The sequence below is a fragment of the Rutidosis leptorrhynchoides genome, chromosome 5, assembly GCF_046630445.1.
Source record: "Rutidosis leptorrhynchoides isolate AG116_Rl617_1_P2 chromosome 5, CSIRO_AGI_Rlap_v1, whole genome shotgun sequence".
Classification (NCBI taxonomy): Eukaryota; Viridiplantae; Streptophyta; class Magnoliopsida; order Asterales; family Asteraceae; genus Rutidosis; species Rutidosis leptorrhynchoides.
In genome coordinates this window covers 373,666,232-373,681,009 of record NC_092337.1, presented here as the reverse complement: position 1 = coordinate 373,681,009, position 14,778 = coordinate 373,666,232, and the positions used below count along the sequence as shown (strand labels likewise).

The window sequence follows — 14,778 nt, the reverse complement described above, 5'->3', positions numbered from 1 at the left end:
AGTCTATATGTTCATGAACAAAGTTTAAAAAAAAAAAAAATTGCTTCACCCGATTGGTTACTTCGTCCTTGATCCTACACTATTTATATAAATATAAATAAAATAAAATAAATAAAGATAAAAATTTAAATACATTTAGGGAGATGATATCTCCAAATTCAATTTTGATAGATCCACATATATTTGATCCTTTCTTCCTAAAATATCCTCATGAAAATTCTAACATCAAAATCTGTGTTGTTATCATTTAAAAATATTTTAGTACTTTTAGTTGGATTTATCAAATTTGGATATATCACTACCCATGATTTAAAAGAAAAAGAAAGGTAAACTTGGGAAGTTAAAAGGGGGCTTAGACGGTCTACACTGCAAAGATTGATTCATTCACGAAGTAGCCCCAAACACATTTTCTTTATACGTACCAATTCAAATACAAAAATCGCCATTGCGTTTCATCAAGTAATCGCAGGTGTTTAGGCCGGTTGAGATCTTAAAGGTAAAAATCGATACTTTTTATTTCGTTGTCTGATATTTTTTCATGATTAGGGTTTCAAAAATGCCTGTGATATCATATAAATTGTGTGATGGTGTGTGTTATCTGTAAGTTCTATTTTCCAGTAATAATAATAGATAATAAGATGTGTTGTCAGTAAACTCAGTTTATCTTTTGATCATCAATTTTATTTCTGTAACGAAAAATTAAGTTATAGTAATGTATCTGAATTTTAGCAATATTAGAGTTTATGTGCTCAACATTTTTATTAAATTAAAACTCTGTTTTTTCATGTATGAGTTTAAACTTAAATGCTGTTTATGTTGATATTTGTTTGCATATATGTGAAACCTAGGTCTGAAATGCATTTTTATGTGTCTAACTTACAGTCTTAAACTCAGTTTATGTTGAGTTGATTTCTTTTATATATAAACCATAGGACTGAATTGCAGATATGTTGAATTGATTTTTGCAGTGCTAATTAGTAAATCTCCCAACAAGAATTATCTGCCATGAAAAATCGACGTTTGCGTGTAGATAGACTCAGCACCCTTCCTCCAAATATAATAGAAAAAATCCTATGTCTCGTACCTATTCGAGAGGCTGGAAGGACATGTATCCTCTCTAAAATATGGAGGTACACTTGGACTAAAATTCCAAAACTCGTGTTTGATGAGGATACTTTTCAAGTGTCTGATGAGGATAAATTTTTCTATGTTATATACCAAATTCTGCTACTGCATCAAGGTCCCATACTAGAGTTTTCGCTTTGCATATCTGAGCCTGTGGATGAGGATGACACCTGTGTTGAAGTGGACCCAATATTACGTTATCTGTCGAGAATGAATACCGTTAAGAAACTTCGTTTGGGTAATCTGGGTAGGATACCCTCATATATCTTTTCGTTGCAACAATTAACAGACCTATATCTTCATCAGTGTTGTATTCAGAAACAGGTTACATTCAATGGCTTTAGTAGCATTACTACTTTAACCATAGATGATACGAAAGTCTCTAAGAAAACACTTGTACATCTTCTATCCAAGTGTCCATTACTTCAAACATTTAGTCTGGTAAATTCTCAATTACTTTAATATTAATCATCTACATGATTTTATTACTACTTATCTGAATATTATAAGTTTCTGCAGCTTCGAGGACATGATCAAATTCACTGTGTCGATGACTCCGGCCTTGTTAAGCTATTTGAGTGTTTACCCGTGATTGAAAATTTGACTTTTGATCTTTGGTGCATTAAGGTAATATGATATGATGATACGCTTCTCCTCTTGGCTATTTAACTTCAAATTATTATTATTATTTTTTATTCATATGGCTGATCTTTGTTTTTGTCTATGGTACAAGTGCGTTGGCGAACACAAGCATCCACGAGAGCTTGCAACCTCATTATATCACCTCAAATACATGTGCTTATACGGTGTTCAATTTGGCGGAAACTTTCACTATGGGATGCCTTTTCTTGCCCTTTTGTTAAGAGCTTCTCCTAACTTGGAGAAAATCAAGCTATCCGTAAGGACGTTAAATATATATTGTATTATTTTTATATGTTAAAATTTAATGACACATGAAATACCCCCCTGTTCTACAGACCTTTACGTATACAATGGGTGAAGAGACAGACTCATATGTTGATGAAGAATTGGATTATTCAGATATTGAGTTGAAAAATCTGAGTGAGTTAGAGATTGAAGAAATTTGTTACAGGAAACCTGAGTTGGAGCTTGTGAAGTTTATGTTGATGAAGTCACCTCTGTTGAAGACGTTGAAGATAATCCCTAATCAATTGATTAGAGAGGATGAAGAATTGGAGATGTTAAACATTTTCCGTAGCTGTCCACGCGCATCACCGATGGTGGAAATCAGTTTACATCATGTTTTGGACGAAAGTGATGACGACTACTAGTCGTTTTACTTTAAATTGTCTGTTTAATCTTTCGAGCTATATTTTGTAGTCTCTTCTTGATTGACTGAAAAATTATTGAGTTTTATTTTAAAAGTTTTAAACTAACTACTTTATGGGTGTTTAAGCTGAATTGCTTGAAGAAACTTTCGTAAAAGTTGTGCTTGATGAGAATACTTGTCAAGTTGTCAGTTATCAATTGATGAGAATACTCTTTTATGCTTTATACCAAGTTATTACGGCATGGTCAGATATTGAGTTCGTTCTTCATGTGTGGGCAGGGGTCACCTGTGTTGAAGTTGACCCAATGTTACTTCATTTGTAGATATAAAAACCATCACGAAACTTTGGTATCTAGTCGGTTACTTTATACTTAAACTGTTTGTGTATCTCAAACATTTATATCATCGATTCGGATTCGGCTGGTCTGAGCTATTTGGGTATTTACCTTCAATTGAACATTCCTTATCTTGCCATTTGGGTGTTTTATCTCTTTGGACTATCAATTTTCATAGTCCTGTTACTATTTAGGGTTAATTGTCCATTAAGCTTTTTCATTGTTTTTGTGTTTTACTTATATTTTCAAAGTTCACTACGGATGAATGTAAAAGGATGTAAAGTATTTTAACAATTGATGTATAAAAAAGGTTAGGGAATTAATTGGCTAAATTGATGAAATCTACAAGTGGAAGAGAATGAATACAGTTACAGTTGAACTTTATGTATAATTTATCGATGGAACTCAGTTTAATTATATTGATTTGTTTATTGCAGCATCATATAATATTTGTCCCACAAGATTGATTATCAAAAGACGAATGATCGACGAGGGTTTGTGGATCGAATCAGCACCCTTCCTCCACCCATAATTGAAACCATCCTATGTCGTTTACCAATTAAAGTTGCAATCAGGACAAGTATCCTCTCGAGGGAATGGAGATACCGTTGGACCACAATTCCTAGACTCTCTTTTAACGAAAAGGCGTTTAAAGGATTAGTAGATGGTGAAGATCAGCTATCCATTCTGGAACAAACCTTTGACTTTCCAAGTCAAGGATATTGGATGATCAGGAGATGCAAGTTTTTCAATGCTATTTACCAAGTTTTGTTATTGCATAAAGGCCCATTACTCAAGTTCTCCCTTATCGCAAGTGCAGGCGAGATCTGTGTTGAACTTGACCAAATCATAACTCACTTGTCAAGTAGGAATATTGTTAGAAGTTTTAGTCTTGACTTGAATGAGTATAGTAAGTATAGGTTACCGTTATCTTTCTTCTCTTTGAATCAGTTAACTAACCTAGATCTCCTTAACGTTTGCATACATTATCCACCAAACTTTAATGGATTCGGTAGCCTGAGAAGCTTATATTTGCACGATATAAAGATCTCTCCAAAACTCTTGTACATCTTGTATCCGGCTGTCCATTACTTAAAAGCTTGACTCTGGTAAGTAAATAACTTATGATTTAAATATACATTCTAATTCTAATTCTAATGTATTTTTATTACTTGATTAAATATTGTAAGTTGTTGTAGCTTATTGGTGAAGATAATATTCTCGGTAATGACGGATCCTCCTCCTTTACTGACCTAATTAAGTGCTTGCCTGTCATTGAACGCCTGGATACCTCTCTTTGGGTTTCTCATGTAAGTTAGTTAGTTGGTTATTCACATGATCTATATGGTTGATTTTACTTGAAAAATGAAGACTTTGCTTATTAATCTTTGTTTTGGCTTTTGTGGTTAAAGTTTTTTAGCTTGTTCTCGCTTCCACAAGAGCTTCCAATCTCCTTAGTCCGCCTCAAATACTTGCGTATAGATTACATGTGTTTCCTTGACTCTGGTGGGATACCTTTGCTTTTCCTTTTAATCCGATGCTCCCCGAATTTGGAGAAACTCAAGCTCGAGGTAAGTCACTTTAGTCCATCTTGATTTAATTTGTTGTTTTCAAATTCATGCCAAAATATATTGACAATTGAAATAATTACATTTTCCGGTAGATTTTTGAAGGTCTTGCTGCTGATCCAGTAGTTCTTGAAGATATAAAAGACGACATGGAAACACTTAAAGACTATTCAATGTTAGGATATTAGGACCCAAACAACGCAAGTGATTCTTCAAGATCACTCACCCACTTAATGAACGAAAGAATATAAATGCGAAAAAGTAAATCGACACAAGATATAACGTGGTTATATGCAATCGTTGTGATTGCTTTAGTCCACGGACCAACTAGAGATCGTTTATTTACTGAATATTTGAGAGTGGTGTATGACAATGAGATACAATGAGCTCCATTTATAGGAGAAACAAGAACACTTAAGAAACTAGCAAGGAATCTTCATCATGACAAGTAATTATCATGTTTGCCAACTAACTAGCTTTACACCCTTGAATTAGCATGATCACAGCCTCAATTCAAGGTGTAAAGTATCCACTTTGCACCTAAAGCAAAAGGAGAATCAAACAAAATCGGATCCCACATGAAAAAAGGTTGCCAGCTGCTGCCAGCAAACTTGCCCGCCGTGCACACTCCCAAACTTCGAGCAAGCCTTCTGATCAAAACTTCTCTAGTGCGCGCAGGGAGCGCGCCGCGAACCATCACCGCGCACAATCAACTTGCTCTGTTTTTTATCTGTTTTTCTCTGTTTCACGCTTACCGAAATCTGCAAAATCCGGTGAAACATTTTTTTTTTCTCGTTTTGTATAAATGTCTCCATACTCTAACAAATCTCCCACTTGGAGACTTTGAACAAAACTCCAATCATATCAATGAATTAACCAAGAACATTAAACCATCTTCGATTACCGCCAAATACCATTTGGGACACGCACGCTCAACACATACTTCGGATGAGTAGACTTTCGATAAAAGGTCTTCAATACTACTTGTTAAACTTGTAACACCATTCACATCTCTAGTTGGGGTCTTCTCTCATCAATTCATGAGAAGACCAATTGAGGTAATGCAAAACCTCAATTTCTCCGTTGTAACCACCTTAGTAAACATATCGGCAGGATTCTTCGTACCAAGGATTTTCTCTAAGAATAAAGTGCCATCATTTATATGTTGTCGAATAAAATGATACCTTATCTTGATGTGTTTCATTCGACTATGAAACACCGGATTCTTCCCAAGATGAACCGCACTTTGATTATCACAATACAAGACGCAATAGTCTTGTCTTTTACCCAACTCGCCTAAGAAGTTCTTCAACCACACTAGCTCTTTAGAAGCTTCCGCAATAGCCATGTATTCGGCTTCGGTGGTTGACAAAGCAACACTCTTTTGCAATCGAGATAACCAACTAATCGCCGTCTTCCCCATTGTGAAAACATAACCCGTAGTGTTTTTCCCCGAATCATCACATCCACCCAAATTAGCATCCGCATAACCTCTAAGTATGAGATTGTTTTTGGAGAAACACAATCCCATATTAGAAGTACCTTTCAAATAACGAAGCAACCATTTGACCGCTTCCCAATGCTCTTTCCCCGGATTAGACATATAACGACTTACAACTCCCACTGCTTGAGCAATATCGGGTCTTGTACAAACCATGGCATACATAATACTACCCACGGCCGATGCATATGGAACCTTTTCCATATCCTTCTTGTCTCTTTCCGTTTTTGGTGATTGACTTTTCGATAACTTTAAGGTGCTTCCCAAAGGCATAGAACGAGCCTTTGAATCTTCCATGTTGAACCTCTCTACTACTTTCTCAATATATTTGGATTGAGACAAGTATAGAGTACCCTTTACACGATCGCGCACAATACTCATACCAAATATTTGCCTAGCACCGCCAAGATCTTTCATCTCGAATTCTCGGGAAAGTAATCCCTTCAACTTGTTAATTTCGGACATGTTTGAACCTGCAAGCAACATGTCATCAACATACAACAATAAGATTATGTAAGAAGACTTGAATTTCTTCAAGTAGCAACAGTGATCCGCTTCACATCTTAAGAAACCAATCTTCTTCATAAACTCGTCAAACTTCAAGTACCATTGCCGAGGTGCTTGCTTCAATCCATACAAACTTTTATTTAGCTTACAAACCCACTTCTCTTTACCGTTTACCTCAAAGCCCTCGGGTTGCCTCATGTAGATCTCTTCAACAAGATCACCATGTATAAATGTCTCCATACTCTAACATTCAAATATTTGGATGAAGAATCTGAAAAAATTAAAGATTTATGAGTTCTTCGACTTCGAGCTTCATATGGAGTTTGTGCAATTAATTTTGGCCAAGTCCCCCATGCTGAAGAAGGTAACCATACGGCTTTCTGATAAGGTTATCGAAGATGAAGAGTCAAAGATATCAAGAATTTTTTTAGACTTCCCACGTGCATCAGGAGTGGCAAAAATGATTGTTGAGCGTTAGACCTCAATCATTAGATATATGCTTTCAAAATGCAATTGCTTTAAATCAGTTTAGGTTACTCGACTCTCCTACTAGTACGGTTGCTACTTTTTTATTTCTCATTTTCTGGTTGAAGTTTTTTTTTGTTGTTAGTTGTCAGACGAAATGTTCCGTTAATATCTACAACTTTTGGTGTTGGTGTTACTATGATTCTTAACTTTTTCCATGTATTACCTCGTGCAAGTCTTGTTATGTGGTTTTTTTAGTTGCTATGGTTAAGTATGGTAGTAATTATGTACTATGACCAACATTCATGTTTTTCTGCATTGTTGATGAGGGAAATTTATTAGGAGTATGTCTTTTTTGAGGTTTTTGTTAGCTTGTCGTAGGTGTTATCTGTTTCTCAGTATGCAGATCTTATTATGTCTTATGTTTGGCGGGGCCGCAGACGTTTTTACTGCAGATTGTTTTTTTAAAGACATAGGATAAAATAATGTTTTATTCTGTCCGCAACCTCGGAGACTTTGAAATATGCTTATAAGTGCTGCAGACATGATTAAACTATTTTGCACACATAAAAACAAACAGTTTTCACAATTCAGCATACAGACTTTTAGGCCACATTCAGACATTGTCCGCAGATCTTCGAAAAATAATGACTTAATAAACAAACAACACCTTAGTCACCCTTTAGCTAATCCTTTTGTATTTAAAATGTGTGCATCATTGGCATTGCTTTTAGCTTCTTGGCATGGATTTATGGGCACTCTTATTTATGTCTTTGAAGAACCCAACTTGGTGTACTGTTACACAATCTTTGATGGGGTTTAGGGGTAAAAATCTAATCTGTATGTCATTGGAACAACAGAAAGACAAATGGCATACTACTTGGACAATTTAATTAATGCTGGGGATGTTTTCTAACTTATCTTTTTGGCATATCCGCCAATACTACACAATAAGTATAATTTTCAGAAATAGTTTTAGTGTATGTTGAAGATATATAAAATCATGTTATGTAATTTTTCGGTTTATAATATTTTGGAGCAGCTATTGGAGTAATATTAGCATATTGTCATATACTAATGAAACAATTGTGTGATTGTTCTACAATATTTGATCAAGTATCAGGGGGATGAAGTTGCAGCATCTGACAGCAAGGCGAGCTTAGCTGTGTAATTAATTTGTGGTTTTCTTGTTACATAGCAAGAATATTTTGAAAGAGACAGTTAATGACAAATTGAAAAGGGCGGGACTTAGAGGTTGATTGTTGAGGTTCGTCTTGTGTAAATTGTTTCATTTGGTTCTTACTTTATTCACGTTGTTTTCGGTTCTGTTTGGTGTGTGTTTATAAGGTTTTCGGGATTTTAGGGAGTCTCAGATAGTGTTCGAGATGGTTGCTTTCTAGGTGCTAGCTTTCCCGTTTTCCCCGTCTTTTTATAATTCATGTTGAGGGTGTTATCCTTTGGAAAACGACCTCGGTTCTATATACGTTTTCATTATTTTCTCCAAAAAAAAAAAAAAAAAAAAAAAAAAAAGTAACAGTAACACTTATTGTATCACCATGGTTTATGTCATTTCAGAACAAATATGTGCTTTTGGTGATCAAGGAATCTTTGTACGTTAGTGGAATGACATACATATATGGGTGGTGTCTTGTGCAACTTTTGCTACCAAAACCTGTCAATTCTATTATGCCTATTTCACTTCTTCTTTTGCAAATCCTTGCTACTATTTGTTATGCTTCTTGTGGTGGTTCAGATGTTAAGCTGTGGGTTAGGGTTAGTTCTCAGATCTCCTTATCACACTGAAGTTTTGGTGTGTGAATACATGTTATATGTGTTGGTTTATTTTGGCTAGTAGAAGATATGTTTATCCCACATTGGTGGGAGGAAGATGTGAGGGGTGAGTGACTTGGTTATATAAGAGGGGCTAAGTCTTCATTCCAAATCGCACCAATCAATACACTTTAAGTATTTGATTATTTCTTTCTTTCTTACCCTTGTTTGAGAGTTGTATTAGTTAAATATTTTGGAGAGTGTAGTTGGCTTAAGAGAGTCGTCTATATCATTGTAACAATTTGTGATATAGTGTATTTCTCTCTTTGGGGGGCCGGTGGTTTTTCTCCTGTTTTGGAGTTTCCACGTTAAATCTTGTGTTGTGTATTGTTCTTATTTCTTTACTATTATTGTTGGGCTGGGTGGTGGGAATTAGTGAGACCGTAATTTCCCAACAACTGGTATCAGAGCGTCAGGTTTGACGGGGGTCTCGGTTATAGGAGTCGGAGTATGCTCTGTGGTTGCCACGTGAGTGGATCGTCCACATCAGAAACGAGTTCTATTGATCGTATAGGGTATCTGGTTAGACAATATTTTTTCTGATTCGTAGTAATAGTTGGATTTGTTAGTGGCCTAGTTGTGGATTTCCGATTTAAAGGGTCCTGGCTACCTGCTACATCTTTTGGCTATTTGAAACGTGAGCAAAATCAGAGAAAGTTGTTGTCTATAGGATACGGATACGATGTCGAAGTTCAGTCCAATGAGGTTTGATGTAGAGAAATTTGATGGGATGATCAATTTTGGCTTATGGTGAAAGGACCCGTTCATATACATTATAAACGATTCACAATAGTTGATTACATTGCGAGGTATTTGACCTCTATATGATACATTTTACAAACATTGCATTCGTTTTTAAAAGACAATCTTTCTTTACATCGAAAATTGACATGTATGCATACCATTTCATAATATCCAAACTATAAATGACCTAATCTGTCATTTACTTAATAATAATCTTTAATGAACTTCAACGACTCGAATGCAACGTCTTTTGAAATATGTCATGAATGACTCCAAGTAATATCTTTAAAATGAGCTAATGCACAGCGGAAGATCTCTTTCAAACCTGAGAATAAACATGCTTTCAAGTGTCAACCAAAAGGTTGGTGAGTTCATTAGTTTATCATAATCATTTATTTCCATCATTTTAATAGACCACAAGAATTTCATTTCCAGTTCTCATAAATATACGTCCCATGCATAGAGACAAAAATAATCATTCAAATGGTGAACACCTGGTAACCGACATTAACAATATGCATATAAGAATATCCCCTATCATTCCGGGATCCTCCTTCGGACATGATATAAATTTCGAAGTACTAAAGCATCCGGTACTTTGGATGGGGTTTGTTAGGCCCAATAGATCTATCTTTAGGATTCGCGTCAATTAGGGTGTCTGTTCCCTAATTCTTAGATTACCAGACTTAATAAAAAGGGGCATATTCGACTTCGATAATTCAACCATAGAATGTAGTTTCGATTACTCGTGTCTATATCGTAAAACATTTATAAAAACAGCGCATGTATTCTCAGTCCCAAAAATATATATAAAAAGGGAATCAATGAAACTCACCATACTGTATTTTGTAGTAAAAATACATATAACATCATTGAACAAGTGTAAGGTTGGCCTTGGATTCACGAACCTAAATTATTTATATATAATTATGTATTTGTCAATATTTGTCTAATACATTAAGTTAAGTCATAGTGTACCACAATCCTAATGCTCGAGTCTAGTATGCAAAGGTCGACAAAAATTAGTTTAACTCCAAATGATTTCAAAACTTTATAAATGTTTTATTATATAATTTAAATATCGTCGTTTTATATTTTTAAAATATTTTTTTTTTAAAGATTTAATAAAGTAAATAATATAATTCGTTTATAAATAAAATTTTATATTAAAATATACTTTTATATATCTTAAGTAATAAAACTTATAAAGTTCATTTAATATCATAAAAATACTGCGATAGATTCTATTAAGGTAGTTATATAATTTGTATTACATTTCTAGTTAATAATATAGTATTGATAATAATAATAAGTAACAGTCGTGTTATTTTGGAATAATAACAATTTGATAAAAAAAAATTAAGACAACGATATTAACGACGATAATAATCATTTTTACGAAATTTTAATTGACTATAACTTTTAATCCGTCCATCAAATCTATTTGGCATCTAAAGGAAAAGTTCTTAATTTTTTTCTAGCTTTTTAAGGACATGCAAATCTTATATCTTCCTTCAACTATAATATAACAACCTTTAAGATTCGGCATAACCTATCTAAGGGCACTATCAAATTTACAAGCATGCATAATCCTATTTTCTCGAGCACTAGTCAGGGATACACTATTAGTATGTAAAAATTAAATTAGGAGTACTCACGTATCAATATTGAGGTTCAATATTGTAGGAAAGGTACGTAGACGCAATGGAGGTGACAAACACTAGTTTAACCTCACAAGCATACCCATGAACAATACCCATCACCTCCATAACCATAACTCATAATTTCCTTAGCTCTATCCCGCTCATAAAACCCGTTTTGAAATAACTCGCCCATGACCTCGTCGTAGTATTTTATGTATAATAATACTAATAATAATAATAATAACACTAACAATAATAATAATAAATATAATTATAGAGAGAGTGTGAGAGATAGATAGTTAGAAAACAATTATGATCGATCCTATATATATAGATTTATAAATAATATAATAATATAATATAATATTAATAAAAATTAAAAACATGTTGCATAGTGAGCCGCCACCAAAATATGTCGGCACAAGATTACACGTTTCGTGTAGATAGGTACACGATTCGTGTATGGTGTCTTCATGAAAGTTGTAGATTTTTGAGTTACGGTCGTTTGGACACCGGAATCACCCTTTTTCGAGTCAGTATGATTTAGTTATGATTTTTCTCGTACAAGTGCGCAGGTTTAGTGATTTCCAACATTTTAACTTTCAATCTTGTGATGAAATGTTGTAGTCTTTTGGTGCTCATTAGAAATCTTTATTTTATATTTATTTTTATTTTTATATCATTGAAAATCCATAAAAATATTTTATAATCAAATTCTATTATATCGAAAAAAATGTGTTTGTACTAAATTGAATAAATATAATTTAGTTTTCCAGAATTAGTTATATTCAAAATCATTCTTTAAAAGGTTTCATCTATATCGTAAAACGTCTTCAATATTAAGAAAACTAAATAATTAACCTACCAAGTGACACAAGTCAATCATTGCAAGGTACGCTTTTGATAATTAAACGAGACTCTCCGCTAACCTCTGTCTAATCCTCAATAATAACACTTTTGTTCTTACATGGAATCACTTTACTAAATATTCCGAATACCGTTAAAAGTAAGAGTTTTCTAATTCAAGTGGACCTCATAACAAAGACTCGTAATTATAATTCAATGTACCTGATAAATCAATCACTTGATATTATCTTTTAATCTCATTGATAAACTTACATCGAACAAATACGTTCAAGTAAAGTATTATTCACTAACTACTGTGATAGCATTTCTATGTTCATAAAATAGATCTCGTAGCTTATATTCATATCAACTAATTCGTTCAATGCTTTCAAGTCACATAATAATCTCATAATCTATTTTTGTATCACCAAGCTCTTAAATGTTTTATCAATATTTCTTAGCTTAAAAAAAAATACACATATGTACATACACATACATTTCTATTTACACATTTTTGTTCGTGAATCGTCAGACATGGTCAAAGGGTAATTGATTACATGAATATAGTTTTCAAACTTTTCGAGACTCAACATTACAGATTTTGCTTATCGTGTCGGATACATATAAAGATTAAAGTTTAAATTTGATCGGAAATTTCCGGGTCACTACAGTACCTACCCGTTAAAAGAAATTTCGTCCCGAAATTTGATAGAGGTCGTCATAGCTAATAGTAAGAATGTTATTATGACGAATATAAGCTGATACATAGAGTTTTATCATGATTTAGAAGTACGGATAAAATAATTCGATTTCTCGAAGCGTATGAGTGAAGCTATCGTAAAAGAGCGAAATGAGTAAATGTAGATTTGTTTTAACTGATGACGTAGCTATGATTGATTTCCAGAATTTAAGGGATTTAAAGAAAATTTTCGTAATAAGATTTGGTTCTTCGGCGACTTAGGAAATCAGGATCTTCTTTGAGTAAATGTAATAATCTGTTCCGATTGCTCTGTCGGATATTTTTCTATAAATCCACCCTCTTTGTTTCCTTACAACTCACACCTTCTATTCTTTCTCCTCAGTTCATACTTTAAAACATTCGTCAATATGCTCCATCCCATTTTGATCCTTGATATACTCTTAATTTTTACATCTGTCATCCTTCTCTTTCATCTACCACCGGAAGATTTTATTTACTTCTACTATTATCTTGGGGTTATAGTGTTATTAATTTTTTCCGTGCCTTTACGTGGCAATACGTATTGATATGCACGGTTTGTAGCTTCAGGGTGGTTGTTGAGTTTTATATCTTCCCTTATATTTCGATGCCCCTGCATCTGTCTTCTATAATCATTGTCACCCATAATTAATATTCTCTTTTATTTGCTGCGGTTTATGCTCCAATTTCTAGTTTGGAGCTTCATTCTTTCGTTTCCTCTTCCCGTCCTCGAGTCAAGCGAGTAATGGTCCAGAATTTGCAGTTATGAATTTCGGAATGAACATAGTTAATGTTCTAAGAAGGAAATCTTAATGATGCGATTTTGACTTGTCAAATTACCAGAATATCCTGTAAAAGATCGAATCATCAAGAAATATTTTCTTGCTATGTTTAAGGATTAGATCGAATGTAAGAGTCGTGTAAATGGCACATGATGATGGTGCTGTGAATCATCACATCCCATTAGAAACTTAACATGACCTACTGTAATATAATGACGTTGATCAAGTGTCATTATATTATATTAACTCATGTATCAGTTCCCAACACTACTTCAAAAACATTCATATTCGAATTTTTCAGTATTTAGAAACTAACACAGTTTCTTTTTATGTTGCAGATATTACAGAGAGATAATTGATTTCAAATGAGAATACTTATGAAAATATCTTCAGAATTATCAAGGATATTTATAATGAAAGATACTATGATATCTTAGAATATTCAAGATATGATGATGATGAATAATATTTGTCTGTGGAGATTTAGAATAAGAAATAAGGTGTTCGCTAACGAGTTCAGCAGGCACTGAATCATTTGGATCCTTTGAAGGCAGATTCAGTCTCTGTGATTTGTCCATGGCTTCCTTCATACTTTGCTCAATCCATTTTTCAGTACCAAATCCTTTCTTTTTCTGAGCTTTACCAACTCACTATCTTTTATCATCAAACTTTTGACCGTTTAAACCATCTACCATTTTTATGTTTCCTCTGCATTTAATGCAATAATATCTGAATCTCTGGTTATCAATCTGAGGTGGGTTCAGAAGAATCGTGTTTTAGATGATTAAACGCTGGTGGTAATATGGTGGAATATGAAAGGTTCCCCAGTAATAATGATGAAAGGGCAACGTATCTATCAGGGTTATAATAAGACTGGTCCGACTGAAAAAATCGAAGTTGACTTGCTGGATCCGTGACAAAATTGGCTACTTTGAAAAGGAATCGAAATGTTGTTCTTGCTAGAAGAATTCGACGCAGGTACATGTTAGATTATGACTTTGGTTTCGAGAGTTTTTCAGGTACAAAACTTCGGGTAACGTGTGGTTGGATCATCATCTCAATTGTTTATTATTTGAAGTGTCTTCTAGAATTTCGGAGGGTTTTGATTGCAGATTGTCATAGTCAATATCCAAATGATGAAATCGTCCTAAATCCCGAATGATTTCTCATATCCATCTTGTGTGTTACGATTAAAAGTGATGTGCTATCACAGTTTTGAAGTCAAAGTATAGCTTTGAAAAATATAAGGATCTAAGAGTGATGATTTTGGTTGTATCTCGAGTTGAATTCTGAAATTCCCAAAATCAGAATATGTAATTAGATTCGAATGAGTATGATTGTTTTGATTTCTATAGAAGAATGTATATTGGTTTAGTTGATGATTATTGAATCAGAATTGAAGAATGTAACATATTAATTGTGA

At 33.8% G+C, this 14,778-nt stretch overlaps 1 protein-coding gene across 1 annotated transcript; it reads left to right on the top strand.

Annotated features, from left to right (window-relative positions):
* Window positions 1–385: 385 nt before the first annotated feature.
* LOC139850398 (F-box/FBD/LRR-repeat protein At1g13570-like) lies at window positions 386–2,772 on the top strand. Its single transcript, XM_071839978.1, has 5 exons — window positions 386–496; window positions 969–1,566; window positions 1,645–1,752; window positions 1,859–2,023; window positions 2,103–2,772. The coding sequence occupies exons 2-5, from the start codon at window positions 1,006–1,008 to the stop codon at window positions 2,415–2,417; spliced, it is 1,149 nt and encodes a 382-aa protein (XP_071696079.1). The 5' UTR covers window positions 386–496; window positions 969–1,005; the 3' UTR covers window positions 2,418–2,772.
* The last annotated feature ends 12,006 nt before the right edge of the window (window positions 2,773–14,778 follow it).

Bases quoted from the DNA above. Each gene is read 5' to 3' on its own strand.
- LOC139850398 (XM_071839978.1), top strand. From the start codon at position 1,006: ATGAAAAATCGACGTTTGCGTGTAGATAGACTCAGCACCCTTCCTCCA. The intron at 1,567-1,644 runs GTAAATTCTCAA...AAGTTTCTGCAG, and splicing joins TACTTCAAACATTTAGTCTG to CTTCGAGGACATGATCAAAT. The intron at 2,024-2,102 runs GTAAGGACGTTA...CCTGTTCTACAG, and splicing joins TGGAGAAAATCAAGCTATCC to ACCTTTACGTATACAATGGG.